The sequence below is a fragment of the Glycine soja genome, chromosome 17 (assembly GCF_004193775.1).
Source record: "Glycine soja cultivar W05 chromosome 17, ASM419377v2, whole genome shotgun sequence".
Taxonomy (NCBI): Eukaryota; Viridiplantae; Streptophyta; class Magnoliopsida; order Fabales; family Fabaceae; genus Glycine; species Glycine soja.
Genome location: NC_041018.1, coordinates 2271883 through 2293703, shown reverse-complemented (window position 1 = coordinate 2293703; position 21821 = coordinate 2271883). Strand labels below are relative to the sequence as shown.

The following is a 21821-nucleotide window of genomic DNA, read 5'->3' as shown; positions in this document are numbered from 1 at the left end:
TTGGAATTTTTTTTCTAACATACTTTATTCGGTATTTGTCTATTTGAGTGTGTAAAAGTTATTACTTTTTAAAGAATAATACAATTTTAATGAGTTATATATCTTTACACATGTGCATTATCCAATTTTAACGTGTAAAAGTTATTAGATGAGTTATTATAAATTCATGATACTGATTTTTATTTCCACATATTAAAAAAGCACATGTGCATTATCCAATAATTATCCAAAAAATAGTAAAATTCACAAACATTATACGGATATTTAATATTTAATTAAAATTTATAACTGAAAAAATTTAAATTAATTATGAATGATGAATGTAATATATACATAATTCTATTTGATAAAGATTTATTAACTGTATAAATTTAAAAATTAAAGAAAAATCATTAAAATAACTATCTAAACTAAGGTACGTTATTAAACAATTTCTTATGGTTAAAAATCACCAAAAGTTATAATAAACTAGATCCAATTAAATTGTTTCAAACAAGTAATTTTTTACAATTTTGAACAGCAAAAAATAAATCATCAGAAAAAAATAATAAAATCAACACCACTTTATCATTTAAGGGCTGGAAGAACAAATTTAAAATACAAAAACATAATAAATCAACATGATATTTTAGTCTAATTTAAAAAAACATAATAAATCAACATAATAAATAGAAATACAAAAACATAATAAATCAACATGATATTTTAGTCTAATTTTAAATAAATAAAAAAATACGTATATACACTTATCAGACTTGACGCATGAAGCTAGCCTAAAGCGTAGAAATTTAGAAACTAACTTTTAGGTTGCATTTAAAGTGATTTTCAGTTAAAGTTTTCGATTCTTGTTTTTAAAAAATAATATGTGAAGTTAATCATCACATGAGGCTGTAACGAGAGGATCAGGAGTGAGAACACAAAGGCAATATTATATCATGTATTATAAGATTAATAAAATAATTTAAATATTAACAATTTATACTTGAACCTTTTTTTTGTATATACATAGTGTGGATCTTTGTTTGACTCTTTTTTTTTTTTTCAATTAGTTTTATTGATTCTTCATTCTTCACATGTTTTATAGTAGTTTGACTGAGTTTTTCACATGATCGACTAGATGCATGGTTCGTTTTATGAAATTGATGAGGTCTAGTTTTGCGCTAGCAATAGCTTCCCTTCTGGGTCTAGAGACCATGTTTTAATTTGTTTGTTTTATTTTGTGTAAATTCCATGGAAATAAGGGGAAAGAATGGGAAAGAGAGGTATGGACAATATCGTCATTTGCTTGGTATAATAAGTTTGCAAAATGCCAAAGAAATAGTTCAAATGATACCAATTATGTGTATCTGGCATATTTTGTTTCCTTTCCTTGTGGTCATACTCAGAGTGAAGGAAGATTTATGCGATCGCATCAAAATTTAGTTTGCGATGTTATACGAGTTTCCAAAGATAATGAAATAATTTTTGCAGTAAAAAGAACATGATTTTTAAGTTTTTCATATTATTTATAGGATATTCGCAGCGATTGTAAATTCATATTAATTTTTAAATATATTTTTTAAGATAAAACTTAAAACTGACTCTTAACTCAATTTTTAAAATAAAAATTTATTTTGCTTTTTAAGTTTCACCGTTATATGTTACTCTTTATCTTTCTTTGTTTGATTTCCTAGGAATGAAAAAAGGGGAATTTACAAAGAGAAACCTCTTGTTGTATTATATTTTCCTTTCATCACATGTTAATATTCCTTCTGGTATTGTTGTTATTTTCTTGTAGGGAATGATACCACTGAAAAGCAAGCGTTGAGTAGATTCCTAACAACAACAATAAAGTGGGTTGATTCGGAGCTGATTCTGCCGTTGTTACGGATATTCACATAGCTAGGTTTTGTTCCAATTGGTGCTGACTGGTGACTTTATTCAATCGTGTAGCCAACTCTTAATTTCATCCTCTCTTGATGCTAAATGGGGCCACGGACTCAGGCCCCAGCATCTGTATAGTAGTACAAGGTCACGCTAGGTGTTAAATGCAAACCCATCCTCATTTCATGGGCCTCTTACATCCAAGAATACCATCAATTATTAAGTTATTCTAAACTATTATTCCTTACTAATATCTATGTGATACTATTTTTTTTTTTAAAAAAATAATTATTAACATTGAATTACATCTCCAAGTATAAATTGATCGAAAACATGAAATGAGTAGTGGTATAGTATAGAACCTCCCTCCTTCCTAATAATTTCTCCAATTTCACACCCAAAGGCACTAATAGGAGTGTTATTGTTGCTGACATTAATCCGCTCCAAGTGTGTGCGTGATTATGTAGAAGAGAAAGAGAAAAAAAATAGAATAGAATTAAGTAAAAAAAATAGAATTAAAGTAGAGAAAAAAAGAAGATAAAATCCATCCTAATTTTGGAAAATTAATTTTTGAATAATAATTTTTTCTCTTCAACCTGACCACTCCTAATATATAACTTCAGAAAGAAAGAAGTATGCCAGCAGAGAGCAAAACCGGGAAGGGAGTACCATGATCCGCATTTTCGCATCAATATTATATCCCGCCATCATAAAGTAGCACTTAATTTATTTGGATTAACTTCCACTTTACAAAAGTTTATAATTATAAGACCGTGTTATTAAGATTTTTTCGAGGTAAAAATGCCAATTCTATTGTAGTTATAAATGCTTACAAAAACAAGTCAAACTTTCAAAAATTAAGATAAATAAGTTAATTTTAATTTATATAAATTTTTGTTTTATTTATTTATTCATTAGAAGTTCTTTCAAATGAAGTCTATTTCTTCAAAACCTTCTCTTATTCCCCGTTCTATGAGTAAAAAGAGCCTGAAATTATATATATAAAAAAAAGTTCAAAAGTTACAAACTGAAGATAGCACATAAATTTGGGAGAAGCCTTGTTTATCTATCTGTTCGGAGGGTGAAGCTGTTGGACTTCTTCGGGCTTTGAAGTGGGTGGCGGATCAAGGTTTTAGTAAGTTAAGGTGCTTTTAGAGTTGGACTGCAAGCCTAAGAGTTTTTTTTTTATTGTATTTACAATTGCATCATTAATGAAATGATTTTGCTACTGTCAAAATTAAGAACAAAAGGTAGCACATAAATAATTACTATACCAAACACATAAATCAACTAATATAAGATTTTTCAGCTTAATAACTAGTATCTAGTTCATGTGTACTGGATGTACGGATATGCAACTATCATTCATGGTATTTTTTTTTTCCAACTTAATTAAACAAGAGATTATCTCACTGAGACACTCATGAAACATATTTATGGTTCCTCGTATAAAAAAATATATATAATACTCTAAATTTTATATTACAGCTACAAATTAAATATTCAATGTTTGTCATTGACAAGGTTTTAAATTATGCCTGCATCACGATTTGATTACAATCTTTGGTATTGCAAAATCTTAAAGATAAATACATCGATTCTAACTCAATTACCATGACAATGCAGTCACAGAAATAAAAAAAAAAAACGTATTTTACAGCTGGAATCATTATTATGGACAGTTTTTTTTAAACCTTTGTCATTGATTTCAATGGGTCACCTAAAAAACCTAAGATTCAGAAAACTTCAAATCTGTGTAGACTTGGATGGGTTTTGAGTTTCGACGCAAGGTTCGTGGAGAAACGATGCGGCGGAATGACGTGTGTGAGTCTGTGCGGGATGGATGGAAGCTGAGTCATGTATATATTCTCACTTATATCTTGCTTATATACTCTCACTTATGTTTCAAAACTAATATGTACACACATGCATGTATAGTCTCTCTGTGTGTATCTACCTATAAGATACACGCTGTCTCATTTTATTTTATTATACAACAAGCACCAAGCCAGCGGTGAGTATGATTTCAGCATTTGTTCTTAAATTTGTTTTCTGATAAAAAAAAATTTGTTCCTATTCCGTATAAAAAGAAAATCCCAAAACTCAAATATTTTAATGAGATAATCCCCGCATATCCCGAATAATAGAGGAAATTTTGCATCACTGAATTAATGAACAAGAATTTCACGAAACAATTGCCTCTCGAAAATTCACGCATATTCCATTTTGGTATCAAACATTTTGTTGTCTTAGATAACGATGCCTAAAGCGAATTGAAACACACCTGCAGATGAAGCATGTGGGCCATGCATAATCAACGATACATTGTTTTGCTTTAATTTGTTGGCCTGGGGGATCATTGAAAGGAGTAAATTAATTAACGCATGCAGACACACACATGAAATTAATTAATATGCTTTGGCAATATATTTGCAAAGTTACATATAATATAATTAGAAATATCTCAAGCCTCACAGGATTATCTCACCAAACACTATATATATCTCATTTAAGTGTAGCAGTATTAAAGAGATTCGTTTCATCCAATGATTATCCTCTTACAACTGGCTAGAAGTAGGCTTCTCAAAACTGAGTCTAATGTAATTTTTCAATGAATTAAATTAACTTGTTTCAAAGAACGTCGGTTGACATAGGAAAAAGTGAAAGGTACTCACAGCTATAGTTGCATAATTCTGGTTAAAAGAGATTTTCACTGATCGACAATGAAACAAATGTTTCAAATGAAATATTGTTATCATAGACATTATTAGTTAGAACCTTTCGGGGTCAGAATTTTTCATAAATAATTTTTATTGAGACTTTAAAAATTAGTTTTACTTACTTTCAAGATTTATTTTTATTTTTATTTACATGTTTTTTAAAAAAAGAAAATTTAAAAGATCACTCATTTCATAACTATCAAAAAATATATGTATCTTATTGGTATAAGTAATACTAATTAATTTCATATCTACATAATTTCTGAACTTATTCTGGTGTGATTCAATCGAGATATTAGATCTTTCATCTCTCAATTTTATTGTCTTAATTAAATAATAAGATTAAACGATGTGTCCTCACATTATCATGACTCGATCTATATATGTTAGTGCAAGTATTAAAATTAACAACTAGTCAACCATCACAATTAAGTTATAATAAACCTCATCAAACAAACAAATTTAAGAACCTTTTGACACATCATAGAAACAAATTAAGAACCTACTAAAAGAAATCTAACTTTAGAGACTACTGACGACTAACACATCATAGAAACATAATATGCCCCCTCCCTCACAATCACGTCCAAACTCTGATCATGAGTAGCAGCTTAATTATTACGTACGATAAATCATATTGGCTATAAAAATGACCCTTTCTTTAGTCAAGAAATTAAAATACACTTATTTATCTTACTTCAACATCTTTAAAGATTTTGTGTAGGTCTAATTAATGTAAATCAAATATAAGGAAGATATATGTGACTCCTTAAATACTAAAGTGAAAGCGCAGCACAAGCCTCAGGAGAACTTATAGCGTATAAGGTCCATATATATATGTATATGTACCCAAGACCTAAAAGAAGATGGGTCTGATCTGCCAGAAAGGGGGGGGTTCAGTTCTTGAAGTTCTCTGAGGAGCAAGCTAGTCTGAGGTTGAGATCCACTACATCATTGCCACTCGCTGGCACTGTCCCAAGATGTGATGATCCTGCAGCTGCACTATGAAATTCAAACAAAGCTGCACCAGCAGCAGCACTAGTAATTGCACTACCAACAACACTAACGCTGGGTGAACCATTTGATGCTTCTTTGAACCTATGATGGTACTGATCATGTTGCTGAAGACGGAGAAGATATTTGAACTGGGCTAGCTTAGCACGTTCTTTCCTATGCGCATTTTGGTGGCCTCCTAGTGCTTGAGAATTCGCAAATTGGCGACGACAGTAGCGGCACTTGAATTTCTTGCCACCACTATCGTCGACGACACATGGTATGTCCTCACTAGTGCTTATGGAACCCTTCAAGGGAAAACCAAATAGCTTCATCTTTATAGAGAGATGAAATTAAGGGGGTATCTCATATATCCCTAGCTGATGGCTTGCTTTTGTTTCATTCATAAATCATCATAATACATTACTACCTATGATATCGAGATTTCCATATACGACGCATGTTTATATGTACATGACTGAAGTTTGAGACATGCTTCCGTGTCTATTTATGAGATGGTCTCCAGTTTAGGCCCCCACTACATTAGGTAAAATCGAATTCATGCCCCCACCATTTTTGTCCTTTTCTTTTATTTCAATAATAATAATAAAGAAGTTAATATGTATTATCATTTAAAAGAGAATGAAACTTTTTTTCATAAAGTTGTCATTATTTCAACGGGAAAGTAAGACAGAGAATATCCCACTAGATTTTTTTTTCTTTCTATCTATCCTATATATTTAGTACGTAGTATTTGAGTAATAAGTATGTATGGAGTATTGACTACTGATATAGTAGTGCAAAAAATTGCATTCATTTTTATACTTACAAATTAATATGTATGATAAATTTATTAATTTTTATAATAATTACTTTAAATATAATTATATCAACAATAATTTTTTACTAGTTGATAATTTGAAAATTTGGAAAAGAATAGAGATAGAAAAAAGAAAAGTAATGAATAGAGATAGCAGACGTAAGCATTCATAATAATAATAAAAAAATTCACATTCCTTGGACTTTGGAAGAGAATAGAAAAAAAGAAAAAGAAAAGTAATAAATAGGAATAATGATGTATCATGTATATATACAAGCTAATAAATAGGATAAAATTTTCACTATTTAATTTATCATTTCATCAAGTCAATATACCTAATTGTAATTTAAAATGTTCTATTATACGAGCTAGATTTGTATACAATTACGAGGATCTAACAGCTAGATATACTTATCTGAGATACTTTATTTTACTTAGTCAATGATGTCCTACACATTAGGAGAGTTAGTTTTATGGTTTAGTAGGATAAGGCTAAATTGCCTAAACTTTATGACCAAATTGGCACGTTTAAGCCTATTTTATGATGTATTAGACATTGTTGTATTTTTCTAATATCTTTGTCATCCAATAATACGTATTTAAAAGACTCTGAAGAGTAAACAAAGTTCAGTCCATTCTAAGCAACATGTCAATGCATTGAGATTTCACATTAATTAGACATGTTCAATGTAGTTTTCATAAAGTTTAGACAATTTTCACTTTATAAATCAATTTTATAAAATTAAATTAGGTTCTAAGCTTAAATTTCAAGATAATATAAATATGTGATTGAATCGCACCTTTATTTGTTAGACTTTAATTGAATGGGTTAATTAGGCTAGTCAACTTTAAAAAAAATACCTAAAATAGATAAATAGTTGGTACTCAAGCTTTGTCTTTTTAATACCTCTATTAGTAGCCAAAGGTTGTTAAAGATATATAGTGTGACAACATTAAAAAAAATGCTGTGGTCCTTACTACTATACAATTCTAAGATCTTGAAGTACTGAAAATATGAAAGATTTTGAATTTTTTTAATTTCAAAGCATTGTTCGTTCTAACTTGGAAACTAATCTCTGCAAAGATTCTCCCAATAATAACTAGGGGATTCAATGAAAAAATACCAAGACTCCTTAAAAGTAAGATATGCTTGGCTTCAAACTTTGAGAAGATTTAAATGAAGGAAGGTGAATTTGTCACTAATTGTTGTGCAAGGGCAATTGCTAAAAATATGCAATTTCATGGTGAGGAGATGGGAGACACAACCATTATTGAAAGAATCTATGTTTACTTACTCCAAGATTTGATCAAGTGGTGTTCTAGAATCTAATTGATGACATTGATGATCTCTCTCTTAGCGAACTTCAAAGCTCTAGTTGGTTCAAGAACAACACAAATGCACTAATGGAGGTGCAAGAAAATAGGAAAATGTAAATATATTTTCTGGATCCCTTTCTTGTTTGGAGAAGATGCACGAGAGTAGTTTTCTCAATGCGACACTTCTCAAGGGAGAGAAAGTGAGAGTGAAATATATGAGACCAGAGTTTCTAACATGATTAAATAGCTCAGTCTAGGGTTAATTTTCATCAAATAGAAGTCAATTTTGTTTACATAGATTTCCAATATGTCGCAAAGAATACCTTAAATGAATAAATATAGTTCAACACATATGACATTATCATTTCATTCATGGTGTTCAAAATAATAATAAAAATAGTCATTTAAGCCTTTTTTCTCTTAAAATCTCTTCTTTCTTTTATATTATATTTTTTTTTACTTGGATAAAATGATTGTTCACACATTTTATTTTTCTGATATTATTATATTTTATCAGTTGGTAAAATTTTATTTTTGTATTTATTTGAAAGTGAGCCATAAAAAGGTAGAAATCATATTTTTGGATTATATGCTAAAGTTCGGTTAAAGGAATGATAAATGAATTTTCGTGTTGACTCCTTTTTTTATATTCTTTTAGTTCATGTTGAAATAAATATTTTATTAAAATCATAATTACGTGGGGAGAGACAATTCACATTTCCATCTTTCTTTCATTTATAATTTTATATAATATATCCTCAACATAAATGGAAAAAGCATGGAAAAAAAGTGCGGTTTACAAGGTTTGATCAGTAATTAAATTTTATATAATGTGTGATCAAGCTGTACAATTAGATATAGCTGTATGGCACAGGTTTTAGCTTTGGCAGATGGAACAAACTTAAGACTTGAAGAATAAGCTAAATACAGATTCATATACTCCAAGATCCACTTACGTCCAAAGCAATTAATTGAAAGGAGACTTTGAAGTCGAGAAGGACAAAGAGCAACAACGCTGTCCCTCCACATACATGCAACTCCTACCACCTCAATGTTTGAGGTACTAGGACGTGTCACAGCACAATTTCGTCTCCACAAGTCTTCTTGTGTTAAAGGAAGCAATTGCAATTGCAAATAATGGTCCACATATATACAGAACCTGGACCAATTGTTCCAAAGCATATTGTTGTGGTTGAAGAGTTTTGAATTAAAAACATGGTCTATCGGGGCATCATTGGTTGCCATAAAACGACAAAACACACTAGGAAGAAAATATAGAGAATTTGGTAGGGGACGCCTATCGCAATTCCCATAATGAAAGCTTAAAGTGTGAAATATAAATGGCCCATGTCTAGCAAGTAATACGTGCTTCATCTGTTTTAAAACTTTTTATGTGCCTCAATCACTGTTCTGGCAGATTTTTGTCGTTTAACTTTATACTATTTTAAACTTTTACTGTATTTACCATTGAAATAAGTATAGGTAGAAATCCACGCGAAATCTCACGGAAAAAGAAAAACAATAAGAAAGAGACAGAATACACTGGAATAGAAAGAGAAAGAAAATCACACCCCTCGATTGTATCCATTCAAACCTCACATACTGTTTTTAGGGTACGGTGTATTTAGAAATAAGTTGAGTTGAAGTAACTTTAATTCATCTTTGGAGTTCCTTCTACATTTATACTGTTTATAATTTAATTCTATTTGTCTATAAAAAATTTGGAAAATCTCCATTCAACTAAGTTCGAATAGATTTCCAAACATCATCTTAATCATCACATATATTTCATCAATGCTCAAGTCTGAAACTTTGAGAATTTGAAAACTGTAAAGATGAAGTTTGTCGTGGATTTGAAGTACAATGGGGAGGCCAAACTTTGAGAATGATTATGGCAATGATAGTACTTAGAGTTTAACACTGAAGTTAATTGACAAAGTGATTAGAGTCAAGAAGTGAAATGAAGTATAAATTATACGTTGAATCACCGGCAATGTTCAATATTGAGTTCTGTCTAATAGTTTAAGTTGATCTCTTAGGTAGTCTCGTAGGTCATACTTGGGTCAAATCGCGCTTTAGAATCATCAATAATAATATCCAATATATTTTTACATTTTGTCTAAAATCCATTTACACTCTGCCTCGTAATTTGTTTTTCTTATATCATTTTTTTTCCTACTCATCAAAGTCCAAGTAGGTTAGTCACCCTCATACCAAACATTTAACGAAGGCCCAAAAAAATGGGCCTTTTTGTTCACTTGCATCGTTAATGTATGAAGGTTGTTTGGGGTCATTGTGTGTGCAATATGGGTTATTGTATCTTACACTCCTCCTATTGCATTCAGCACCTCCCATAGGCAGGAAATAAATGCCTGCAATATGTAGTGAATGTGCAGTATTAGGTGTACTGAGTGAATGCATTCTCTTTATTGCTATGTTCATTTCTTTTGTGCACTTTCCCCCGAATTCAGTACAACTTAAATTATCATATATCACTCACTAATCACTTCTTTAGCAAAGAGTGATCGATTTTAATCCACGATCATCCAGAATGAAGGGCGGGAGAGGGGATTTTTTTTTTAAATTTAATCTCGTGTATTTAAAAAACTTGGAGAAGAACGGAAATGAGAGGACTAGCTACTGGGTAATGTTGGGAGATTTGTAAAGAAGAATGATTTAGAACTTTGGAACTCTACTGGCTAAAGTATCACAAGTTAAATTATCTTAATATCTTCAAACTTGCATATGCATGGTAATGATGGCATTTTGGTTTCCTTGTCTCATGATACAACAGAAATATTATACCTAATACACTTTGTGCTGTTCATACCTATAATTAATTTAATTTGCAGAATCTTCTGCCAACGAAACTTTACTCAGCCTGCTTGGCAACGATTTGGCACTGTTATTTGCAATTTTCTTTCTCCCATTTTGGCGTAGATGCGATCTCAAGAGAGCTCTTCTTGCCACTTCCTTCTCCATAATGGATTTGGTTTTGCCATAATTTGTGGTAATATTTTCTTCCAAAGAGATTCCTTGGCCACTACTGCTTCTGCTGCAGGTATCGGTTTCCCTAACACTGGCCTTCTCAAAAACCATGGTTGGTAGTTTTGAATATACAAGAAGATTTCACAGAGATGGATATCGAAGAGTGGTGAAGTCTCAGATTTTAAAGTGTGATTTGTTGAGATATTTTCCTCTCACACTAGGCTACATTGGATAAGAACCAGGTTTATGGGGTGCAAAGAGAATAACTTGTAAAAGTTCATTATCACTTGAATAAGATTATATGCTGCCTTACATATTAAGAAAGTGAATTCAATAGTGGCTCGTGGAATTCGCACGAATAATCATATGATTTATGAAGATAGCCTTTAGATGGAGAGGGAGATATCCATAGATCTTTTATTCACGCTGTGTAATGTGTATGGTCGCAAGAATAAATTGACCATTTTGAAAAAATAAAAAGAATAAATTGACCGAATCATTAAATGGTCGCAATATCATATACAGTGTCAAATTTAAAGCTTGTGAACATACTGTAATGACTTGAAACACTTTTCGACCAAAGCAAGAATTGTAGTAATAAAATAAATTCAAATAATTTTTTTAATTGAACTTCTACTATTTTAATTGTATAATTTTTCAGTATGCTAACTTCACGTTTAATATTTAGTTAAAATGTTCTTGCGACAGTGTAAGAGACTATCATGTTAGTACGTATTTTGCTTTAAATATTAGATGTTAAGTTAACGAATTAACTAAAATTTTATGATTAAAATAGTAAAGATCAAATTTTCACAAATAATAGCAAGACCAAAAATGAAATTAAGTATACTATTTATTCTAAAAAAGAGAATGAATAAATATCTTAACATGCTCAGTAAAAGAATTGATTAATATTTTTTAAGTATACTACTTATTCTATAAAAAAAGATCAAATTGTAAATATTTTTATATCATCATATAATTTTTATATAATTAATATTGTAAGAAAATATTTTCATAATTTATTAAAAATTAAGTTAATTTTATTGTCTTTTGCCGAACAAACCGACACTCACCAATCACCATGTTATTTTTTTTTTTTACGTACTCACCATGTTATTTTTGAATTAGCAATTTAGCATCACTCCAACCGACTTCATACTTTCATTTATCCATTGAGTTAGCATTTAGCAGCACTTTTCGTCCATTATCTGGAATTTCCACCTCGTAAAAGCTCTTTTTCTGAAAGCCTTCAACAAAGAATATTAAGCTCCAGAAAAGAATAATAGACCGTGCACTTATATTGCTTTACCCCAAATCTGAAACAAAGAATCCTTTATTAGCTTTCTAATATTTTAATTTTAACAAACATATGCAGATCAAGGATCATTTCTTTCCAGAAAGTGCTAACTATACAGTTTTGATCTTTACTCGATCCTCTTCTTTCCAGAAAGATATTTGTTCTTCAAGCAATTTTTAATTTAACAGTTTTTTTCTTTAGTTCTCATTTCTTGTCTAGAAGGAAAATAAGTGCACGAGGCTCTCAGCCTCTTACTATTATGGGGTTTGAAGAGAGTCAAATACACATTGATCTTAACTCCTATCTCCAAGACATATAAGGCTATTTCCGTGACTAAATTGTATCATATCATTCGATCACAAGACAACCACCTTATTTTTATGCCAAGGCTGGAAAACACATTAATCATAGAAGCATAAACAGAAAACGGTTTAACACGGTTCCTACTTAGTACTTGGCAAGAGCTCACCAGACAGTACCCTTCAAAGCTAACCTTTTAGTGCAAATTAATTGTACAATTTCCCTTGTGTGAATGCCTAGTATTAAATCCCACAACATGGGAATCTCTGGCCTTTAAGTAACCTTTGTTCCAAGCAATTCTGTAACTCTTCCTTTCTCCTTCCCGAATATTCCTTGCACAACATAAAAATCTGCCGTATGAATTATGTATCTCCGGAACTCAGACTATACCACGGAAAATGGCGGTCACACATGCTGACCTTGAACCAAGGCGAAGAAAAACAGATTTTAGCAGTAAAACAGGTGCATTCTTTGTAGTTCTCACAATCCTATTAGGCCTATTATGCTTCATTCTGTGTCTCATGGCAGAAGCCACGCGTTCTAAGGTACTAGTTTAGTTAATATCTTTGAAAATTACATATCTACCAGCTACTCCCAAGATATTAAAAAGAAATTAATGGTGGGGTTGATATGGCAGGTGATGTGGATGAGCACAGCTGAACATGGAAAGGGAAGTAAATCTGAATGTGTCTATAGTGGTAGTGGAAAAATGCCATTGCTATGCGCTTCTTGTGCTTTCATTGGACTAGCAATTGCCATGCTGGTGGAGCACACTTTTTTGTTGATGGCAGTTAGTAATTCATCACCTGCTTTACTTACCTTGGATCCTGATTCTGCTTCTGCCAAATCATTAACATGGCAATCCGGGTTTTTCTTCGTTACAACTTGGTGAGAACAAAGGCATGACTTATGTTTTTTTCTCACCAATTACATAAAATATAGTTTCTTATTTTGAGAAATTATCGTATGATTCAGAATCCGTAATATCATGTATCTATGTTCTTGAGCAATCTCCACCTGATTGGTAAAAATCTCGGTTATGTGTTTTGTGGAGATTGGTTGAAATCATAGAAACGTGATAGTTTTGACCATCAAATAATTTCTCTCTTCTCTTATTTCATGTTTATCAAAGTTTTTCAAAATTAAAATGGAGATGTTTCACTTGTGATAATTCAATTATATACATGTTGTGAAGATTCACCAAAGATATGTATATTCATTTGGGCGGTGGACCAAATTGAATTAAGATCAAGAAATATATGTTTGTAACTTATTATTCAAACACATAATATAGCCATATAGCATTGACCAAAAGTGAAAACATGTCGCTTAAACTGGTGCTATGTGTTGTAGGATTTGCTTTGCAGTTGGAGAGATTCTGCTGTTGGCAGGAGTGAGTGTAGAATCAGGCCATTTGAAGAATTGGTCGAAGCCTAAACCCAGTTGTCTTAGTATCAGAGAAGGGTTGTTCTGTGCTGCAGGGGTGTTTGCTTTAGCAACGGTTTTTCTAGCTTCTGCTTTATACCTAACGGCTCTACGTGCACTAAGAATATCACAGGAGCAAGAAAATGTTCGAAGGGAGGTACTTATGACTTCTTCTCTCCATGCATCGCCACCAAGAACACCTCAACCACATATCAGGGAGAGCCCCACTACTAGAGAGACTCCCTTATCCGTTTTTCCAACTCCTTTCAATAAAAGCCTCACCTTTGTGTAAACATATGGGAAAGTATATTTTTTGGGCCACTGTAAAGGCACAGCACAACAGAGGAAATGGTGTAAGTAAAGTTGGCAAGTGTTAAAAAACCATATATATACACGATTTGATTTTGTAGTAACTCTGTAAATTTGATTCGTTACGTAATGTTTGAAAGTATGTGCATATTTCAACAATCGAAATAGAGTTTAATCTAACAAAATTCATATATAAAAATGGACTTATATATGTAACAAATTGAACCCAAACATGAATCTTTCACTCTATTAGAACATCTTCAACCCAATACTTCTATTTGGGTTTTTAAATGGATCTTACATATATTCGTCACTCACTTTTACTCTACCTAATACAAACACCTCAAAAGCACCTATTTTCTTCAATCTAATATCTCTATTTGGGTCCCATAAAACAACTCACTTAATATTTCAATTTTTTAAGCAAAAAATTAACATGGCCCACAAAATCAAATTTGAATACCGGTGCTAAGTATAGAAAACTCAATTGGAAACCCGTATCATCACATTCATTTTCTTTTTATCAATAATTGTTAATTGTTCGTCTTACTATTCTATTACGAAACTAATACTTTGATCCTCAAATATTGTGCTTGCACATGATCTTAGTAGTTTCCTACATTTATTTGTATTATTTATTTTGTAAAACATATGGCATATTTTTAAGAGTTTGATTTGCGTAAACTATCAGTTTCACACAATTTACATGATTAACTAATAAAAAAAAGTTGTTGTTGATATGATTTTTAAAATAATATTATAAAAATTAATGCATTTATCATACACATGGTCATTTATAATTTGATAGTGTAAAAACAATCCTTTAATGCATTTATTATAAAAAAAATTCCTTTCTGTATATATTGTGTGCTCTATTTTTAATATTAATTTAAAATTTTGTCTAACTTAATTTTTATAATTTTATAGTATTTATTTGATATATTATTTTATAGAAATATACTAGTATTCAACAAAAGAAAAATTCTAGTATGCTAGCAGTTAACAAAAATCAAAGTTTTTTTTTGTTTTTATTTATTGATTATTGATTTCCTAATTAGTGTGGCCACGAAATCGATATTAAAAATGTACATATTGTATTCATAATTTAGTGACATGCAAATCAGAAATAAATAATTTACTGGTTGAATGAAATGACCGTTGAAAGTTTAAAAGTTTAAAAACATAGGGTTGCATATTGTGATTTATTGTTGAGGACCCGTCCCATCGCTTGGATCCATAACCCGCATCGAGCGAGCGCGAAGGTTGAGATCCAAGATCCAAACCAAACCCCCACATTACATAAAGCTAAGTAACCATCCAATCCAAACTCAGCTCCTAGCTAGGGTTTTTCGAATTCCCATTCTTCCTTCCTTCCTTCTGCTTTTATCGATCTCCAACGAAACCAAACCATGTCGCTCAGGCCAAATGCCAGAACCGAGATTCGCCGCAACCGTTACAAGGTCGCCGTCGACGCCGACGAGGGCCGCCGGAGAAGAGAGGACAACATGGTCGAGATCCGCAAGAGCAAGCGCGAAGAGAGTTTGCTCAAGAAGCGTCGTGAAGGCCTCCAAGCTCAGCAACAGTTTCCCGCTCCTCTTCAGAACTCCACCGTCGACAAGAAGGTACATTCTCGTTTCTTCTTCTTAATTCCTATTCCATTCTCTTCACATTTTTTTCCTCTGCTTTCATTGTATTAGGGTTCGATCGCATGGTTTGATAGGGTTTTGGATGTTAGTTACTGTGATGGTGGTTAGTTTTAGGAACGTTTTTTTTAATGGTTATCCGTGTCTGTTGTTGCAGCTGGAGAGTCTTCCTGCCATGGTTGCTGGAGTTTGGTCGGATGATAATAGTATTCAACTTGAAGCCACTACGCAATTTCGCAAGCTGCTTTCGATTGGTAACTGTGATTTCTGAATAACCAATAATGTGATTCTGATTTCTAATTGCTATTTTTTGAATCCCATATGTTGCTTCGATTCTCCGTGTTGATGCGGTTATTGATTTTTTTTTCTTTCTATAGAACGGAGCCCTCCGATTGAGGAAGTTATTCAAGCTGGTGTTGTTCCACGTTTTGTTGAGTTTCTTGTTAGAGAGGATTTCCCTCAACTTCAGGTTTGAATGCCTTTTTTCTTTTCATCTTATTTGTTTTTCCTTGTGGTGGATATTCATTAGTAATTTATGTCACTTGTTGTTTGTTTGTTTAGTTTGAGGCTGCGTGGGCTCTCACAAACATTGCATCTGGGACTTCTGAGAACACTAAGGTGGTAATTGATCATGGGGCAGTTCCTATATTTGTCAAGCTACTTAGTTCACCTAGTGATGATGTTCGGGAGCAGGTATGTTATGTTTGAATGCATCTGTAGCTGTACAACTTTTTAATTTTACTGAACTGAAAATTAATTCTCTGAAATTCCAGGCAGTGTGGGCTTTGGGAAATGTTGCTGGTGACTCCCCTAGGTGTAGAGATCTAGTGCTCAGCCAAGGTGCCCTCGTCCCACTGTTGGCCCAGTTGAATGAGCATGCAAAACTTTCAATGCTGAGAAATGCCACATGGACATTATCTAACTTTTGCAGGGGTAAGCCACAGCCTCCGTTTGAGCAGGTAATATCTCTTAAATTGGTTCATTAAACTTGCGAGACAGTGTCTTTTGGCGTATTCTTATTGCTAATATTTAATTGACAGGTGAGACCGGCACTTCCAGCACTCGAGCGTTTGGTTTTTTCCAATGATGAAGAAGTTTTGACAGATGCTTGCTGGGCATTATCATATCTCTCTGATGGCACAAATGACAAAATCCAAGCAGTTATTGAGGCAGGTGTATGTGCCAGATTGGTGCAGCTTCTCATGTGAGTATTAGTTCTGCTATACCTATTGAAATAGATTCTGTTGTTTTAATTGTTAACTGTCTTAACTTTGTATGCATGCTTTTCAGACACCCATCTCCCTCAGTGCTGATTCCTGCTCTTCGTACAGTGGGAAATATTGTGACTGGAGATGATATGCAGACTCAGGTAATGAATTGTCCACAGTTGTAGTAATTTCTTGATATTATTGGAAGGAACAGAAGCAGTTTTCAATCTTCATTTTCTGTCCCAGTTGTTCCACGTATTTTCTTATTCAACTTAAGTTTGTTGAAAAGTTAGTATAATAGTCCTTGCCTCTACAATAGGAATTCAGATTGTCTGCTTCATTGTGTTTTCTTTTCCTCTATCCTTCTGTTCTGTGCATATGCATCATTATCCTAAGAATCTCCTAATTCTGGTGAACTTTTTTTTTTTGTTCCATTAGTGTATTATCAATCATGGTGCACTCCCCTGCCTTTTGAACCTGTTGACAAATAATCATAAAAAAAGCATTAAGAAAGAAGCTTGTTGGACTATATCAAACATTACTGCTGGAAATAAAGAACAGATACAGGTAAGCCAGCAAATCCCAATTGTCACTGTATGTTTTTATAGGTTTTGTTTTTGGTAGTTTTGTTGTCTTGAATCTGCATACATGTTAAACTGAATTGATTTGTTGAGAACATTTGATTGTGGCTTGTTATTGTATATTTGCTTATGCTTCTGCCATTATGGACAATAAATAGTTAAGGTGAAGATATGGTGGAATCGTAACCAAGATTTAGTTTGTCCTTTGATATGCCAGACCGAATGATTGATTTAGTCCCCCCCCCCCCAAGGAAAAAAGTGGAGTCTATTGAATATAATGCTCTTTGACATTGAACTTTGTTTTTGACCTATTGGAAGCAGGGCTTTGTGTGTGTGTTCATGTTATCAGAATTGCAAGAATTTGGTTTGACGTGATTCTCAGTTTCAGTGATACAGATAAGTAGGTGAGTCATGTTGGGTGCTCAATGGTTCCTGAACTGGGACACATTTCTGCATCTCACACGGTGCTCAATGGTTCAGTTCTCGACTGGGTAGCACATGTATTTGGGTCAGATTGTGCATGACTTGTTTCTGAAATAATCTTATTCTTTCTTTTTTAAAATAATTGTGGCAAAAGGGAGAGGGAAATAATCAACCTAAACCTTCTAAGATGACCCACACGAATTAATTTAGAAAGAAACCCTAGCTCTATTTTCTCTATTTTCTGTCTCTCCCCACACTGCACAGTGCTTCTGCATCCTATTTTATTGTATTCATTATTGGAGGTCCTTCTGGTCAGTGGTCCCCTGCCTTTATTTTGATGTTTTTATACTTGTCTCTCCTCTTTGATGTTGCTGTTTTGTATTTTGGGTGAAAAATGAGTCACAAAAAAAGAAAAAGATATTGATATTCCTTTTTTTACCTATTGATATTTTCATATGTTTCTTAATGTTAAAATGGTCTCGGATTTAAGTCTATCTCTATTGATCATGATCATGAATAATGAATTGGTGCTTTTGTATGACTTTGTTAGCTATACATGAGTCTTAATTATTGGTCATCATGAATCTTACTATTCACAAATAAAAAAAAAAATAAGCCTTTTGATTCACGATTTGAATCATGAATTGACAACCTTATTCATATTAATGCAAAGTGTAAGATTTTTCCTTTTTGTTTGTTAGAAAAACTTATGCATTCTATATCTGTAGACTGTTATTGAAGCTGGTCTGGTTGCACCCCTTGTCAATCTTCTTCAAAATGCGGAATTTGACATTAAAAAGGAAGCTGCTTGGGCAATCTCAAATGCTACATCTGGTGGAATTCATGAGCAGATCAAGTATGTTATTTCCTCTGATTGGTTGTTCTTTATAATGCACACTTTTTATGAATTTGTGGTATTCACTCATCTTATGCTGTTTCAAGGTACTTGGTGAGTCAGGGTTGCATAAAGCCTCTTTGTGATCTTCTTGTTTGCCCAGACCCAAGAATTGTTACTGTCTGTTTAGAAGGCCTAGAGAATATTCTGAAGGTTGGAGAAGCTGAGAAGAGCCTAGGTAACACTGGAGATGTTAACGAGTATGCACAGATGATAGATGATGCTGAGGGATTGGAGAAGATTGAAAACCTACAGAGTCATGACAACAATGAAATATATGAAAAGGCTGTTAAAATTCTTGAAACATATTGGTTGGAAGAAGAAGATGAGACACTACCTTCAGGAGATGGTGCTCAACCTGGTTTCAATTTCGGAAACAATGAGCTTCCAGTCCCATCTGGTGGATTCAACTTCAGCTGAAGATATTTTCCTGAGAAGGTAAATGCTTTACATGTCTTTTCAGGTCATAAATCATATAATCATGCTTTTGGCTCATCTTGTATAAAAAGCCCCAGCGTTATTTCTAAATCATTTGGTTTGGATAATTGTAGGGACTTGTTGGACGAAGTAGGGTTTATGCCGGGTGGGCGTTGGGATAAAGTCTGGAGGGTCAGTTATTGCACCTTGTGTCCTTCGTGGTTCATGAGGTGCCGGGGAGGGTCAGTCTACGCTACCAAGTCCAAGTAAGAAGGGACTGGTGGATTCAACAGCAGCATAATGATCTTTTCAGCCGTGTTTGTTGTACTTAAAATACATAAAGCTGGTGGAAGGTTGTATATGTTGCAGTGGCAGGGACACGGGTATATGGCGAGGGGTTTTTTTCTTTAATGCGGCTTTGAGTGCTGTTTTTTATTTGAGTCCTAGTTTTATTGGTATGATTTATTGGGTCAGTATTTGATTTGGGTAAATATATCATTTCCAAACCAATTTTATGGTCTATTCCAAATTCCAATCGAAGAATTAGTGCTATTTTTGTGCGTCATTTTGAAGCTTTTGCTACTTGATTATTTCACCCGCAACGCATTGGCCACTGCATATGTTAGGCTTTGGCTGATATTCATTTTTTATTTTTTTAAAATACAAAAGTATGATCAAAGAGAAAGTTACAAAAACATGAGTTATATATTGCCAAACCAACTTTCCCCACGATGCCCATTACTTATACCCATATGCCTGGTCAATTGAACTGGGACACGTCAAGTAAGTGTCCTCGTTATTTTGAAGTTAGAAAATAGTCATTTAACTTTTCAATCAAAAACATACTTTAATTTAAATGTCATTTATTGTTAATTTTACTAAAATTAATTTTGGTTGGGTGTTTTATTCTGCCTTTTGTTTTGCATGATGTCATGCAAAAGTCAAAGTATTATTGCTTTCGCTTTTAACGAGACCAATATGCGAGGATCGGCATTCCTGGCAAAGCATTTTTTCTTTCTAATAACTTGGCCCTGGCAGAGGGTCATTTCTCTTCTTTTTTTTTTTTAACAAGTCATTCCTTCTTTGTGTGTCAGGCAACATTTCTAATAACTTGTCCAAATGGAGAAAGGTGCGTGGCAGGTGGAATAGACTATATAGCATGACCTTACTTCAACATCAACAGTAAAAATTTAAGAGTATCTTAGGCAGCGTAAGTTAAACTCTTAGCATTAACTTGTCCAAATGGAAAAAGGAGCAGGTGAGGGGGAATAGAGCATGACCTTACTTCAACATCAAAAGTCCCTGATGATGCATGGAATAAAATCACATGTAAAGGTGTTAGAACCGCATGATAAAATTAGGAGTAAAATTTCTATGTAATTTTTTAGATTAAATGGGTTGAATATTTTATGTGATAAATATTTTAATTTGTCAGATTTGAAAAAAATTTGACGGTCTCTAATTTTTATATAAAAAGCGTTGTATTTTAAATTTTTTATCTTATTTTTCACAAACGTTTTATGCCTATAAAGTGTAAAATAAATTGTGTTTTACAAAGTTAAAAAAGAAGATAAGATTTTTTAAAATCTCATGAAAATAAAATATTTGACCCATATTTTTTTAATAAAAGCGGAAATTAAATATTTGACCTATATAATATTAAGACTAAATTATAATTTTAATTTCTTTATAGTTTTTAATCCATGATTTCGATTCTCTGTTTTTTTTTTTTTTGCAAATTTGACTCTCTTATTTTAAAAAATTCACAATCTTGTTTCAATCTGTAATTTTTCATATATTATTTCTTTTATTAAAAAGAAATTAATACGAGATCTATTAAGTCTTTTAGTATGGATATCTATCTACTGAGTATTTATAAAAAATAGTAATTTGTTTAAAATAAGGCGTAGAATATCCAACCCGCTATGCATTTTCCATCCCCTGCTTATTATTTATACCGATTACTTAAGGAAGAAAATATTAGTTTTATCAAAAAATTTAAGATATTGATATCTTTAGTGAACTATAGATTCGAAATCAGTACGTGTATATTGGTTGGACCCATAATTAAAAATATCCATAAATAGGCGATTTCATTGCCAGTTGATAATTCATGCCGCGTAAGTGAAACTTGTTAGAATAAAAAAAAATGAGTATGATCAGTACTTCACTATGAGTGGTCCCAGAAGAAGCTATAGCCTACATGTCATCCTTTAGAACCCGAAAGGCATTGCTAGCATTCGCTTTTACTCCTCATTTTGTCTAGTGTTTTTTTTTATATAAAAAAACAAAAAAAATCATGGTTATTAACATTTTTATGTATTTGATTTTTAATCGAGTTTTATGGTCTCATATAATTTATGCGGTCAACCTTAACTAATGAAATAAAATTATTGATGTTGCATAATAAACTTTTGTTTATTTCTTATCTAACTACTGACAGGTTTCTATCTGTGCTTCATCGCAAGTTCAACTTGCGTTGTGCAATGTGCATGGCAGAACGTCCTTTCTCTTTACATTATGTGATTTGCAATTTCCTTTGTCAAAATTCACTAATTTGTGATCTTGGTGTTCAGGACGATTCAAAGATGTGATTAATTGAAAATGTTTCCTTCTTTT

At 32.4% G+C, this 21821-nt stretch overlaps 3 protein-coding genes across 3 annotated transcripts; 2 read left to right on the top strand and 1 right to left on the bottom strand.

The window, feature by feature from the left end:
* Positions 1-5479: 5479 nt before the first annotated feature.
* On the bottom strand, positions 5480-5911 carry LOC114393475 (zinc finger protein 6-like). Its single transcript, XM_028354827.1, has one exon. The coding sequence runs from the start codon at positions 5909-5911 to the stop codon at positions 5480-5482; it is 432 nt and encodes a 143-aa protein (XP_028210628.1).
* A 6563-nt stretch (positions 5912-12474) lies between these two features.
* On the top strand, positions 12475-14177 carry LOC114393288. Its single transcript, XM_028354566.1, has 3 exons — positions 12475-12846; positions 12939-13189; positions 13655-14177. Exons 1-3 carry the CDS (start codon positions 12700-12702, stop codon positions 14016-14018), a joined length of 762 nt encoding a protein of 253 aa, XP_028210367.1. The 5' UTR covers positions 12475-12699; the 3' UTR covers positions 14019-14177.
* Positions 14178-15246: 1069 nt separating this feature from the next.
* Positions 15247-19767, top strand: LOC114393867 (importin subunit alpha-2-like). The gene is made up of 11 exons (XM_028355334.1): positions 15247-15657; positions 15836-15932; positions 16056-16147; positions 16240-16371; positions 16452-16637; positions 16719-16882; positions 16969-17047; positions 17325-17453; positions 18619-18746; positions 18833-19223; positions 19337-19767. Exons 1-10 carry the CDS (start codon positions 15445-15447, stop codon positions 19203-19205), a joined length of 1593 nt encoding a protein of 530 aa, XP_028211135.1. The 5' UTR covers positions 15247-15444; the 3' UTR covers positions 19206-19223; positions 19337-19767.
* Positions 19768-21821: the final 2054 nt, after the last annotated feature.

Bases quoted from the DNA above. Each gene is read 5' to 3' on its own strand.
- LOC114393475 (XM_028354827.1), bottom strand. From the start codon at position 5,911: ATGAAGCTATTTGGTTTTCCCTTGAAGGGTTCCATAAGCACTAGTGAG.
- LOC114393288 (XM_028354566.1), top strand. From the start codon at position 12,700: ATGGCGGTCACACATGCTGACCTTGAACCAAGGCGAAGAAAAACAGAT. The intron at 12,847-12,938 runs GTACTAGTTTAG...TTGATATGGCAG, and splicing joins CAGAAGCCACGCGTTCTAAG to GTGATGTGGATGAGCACAGC. The intron at 13,190-13,654 runs GTGAGAACAAAG...TATGTGTTGTAG, and splicing joins TTTTTCTTCGTTACAACTTG to GATTTGCTTTGCAGTTGGAG.
- LOC114393867 (XM_028355334.1), top strand. From the start codon at position 15,445: ATGTCGCTCAGGCCAAATGCCAGAACCGAGATTCGCCGCAACCGTTAC. The intron at 16,372-16,451 runs GTATGTTATGTT...CTGAAATTCCAG, and splicing joins GTGATGATGTTCGGGAGCAG to GCAGTGTGGGCTTTGGGAAA. The intron at 17,454-18,618 runs GTAAGCCAGCAA...CTATATCTGTAG, and splicing joins GAAATAAAGAACAGATACAG to ACTGTTATTGAAGCTGGTCT.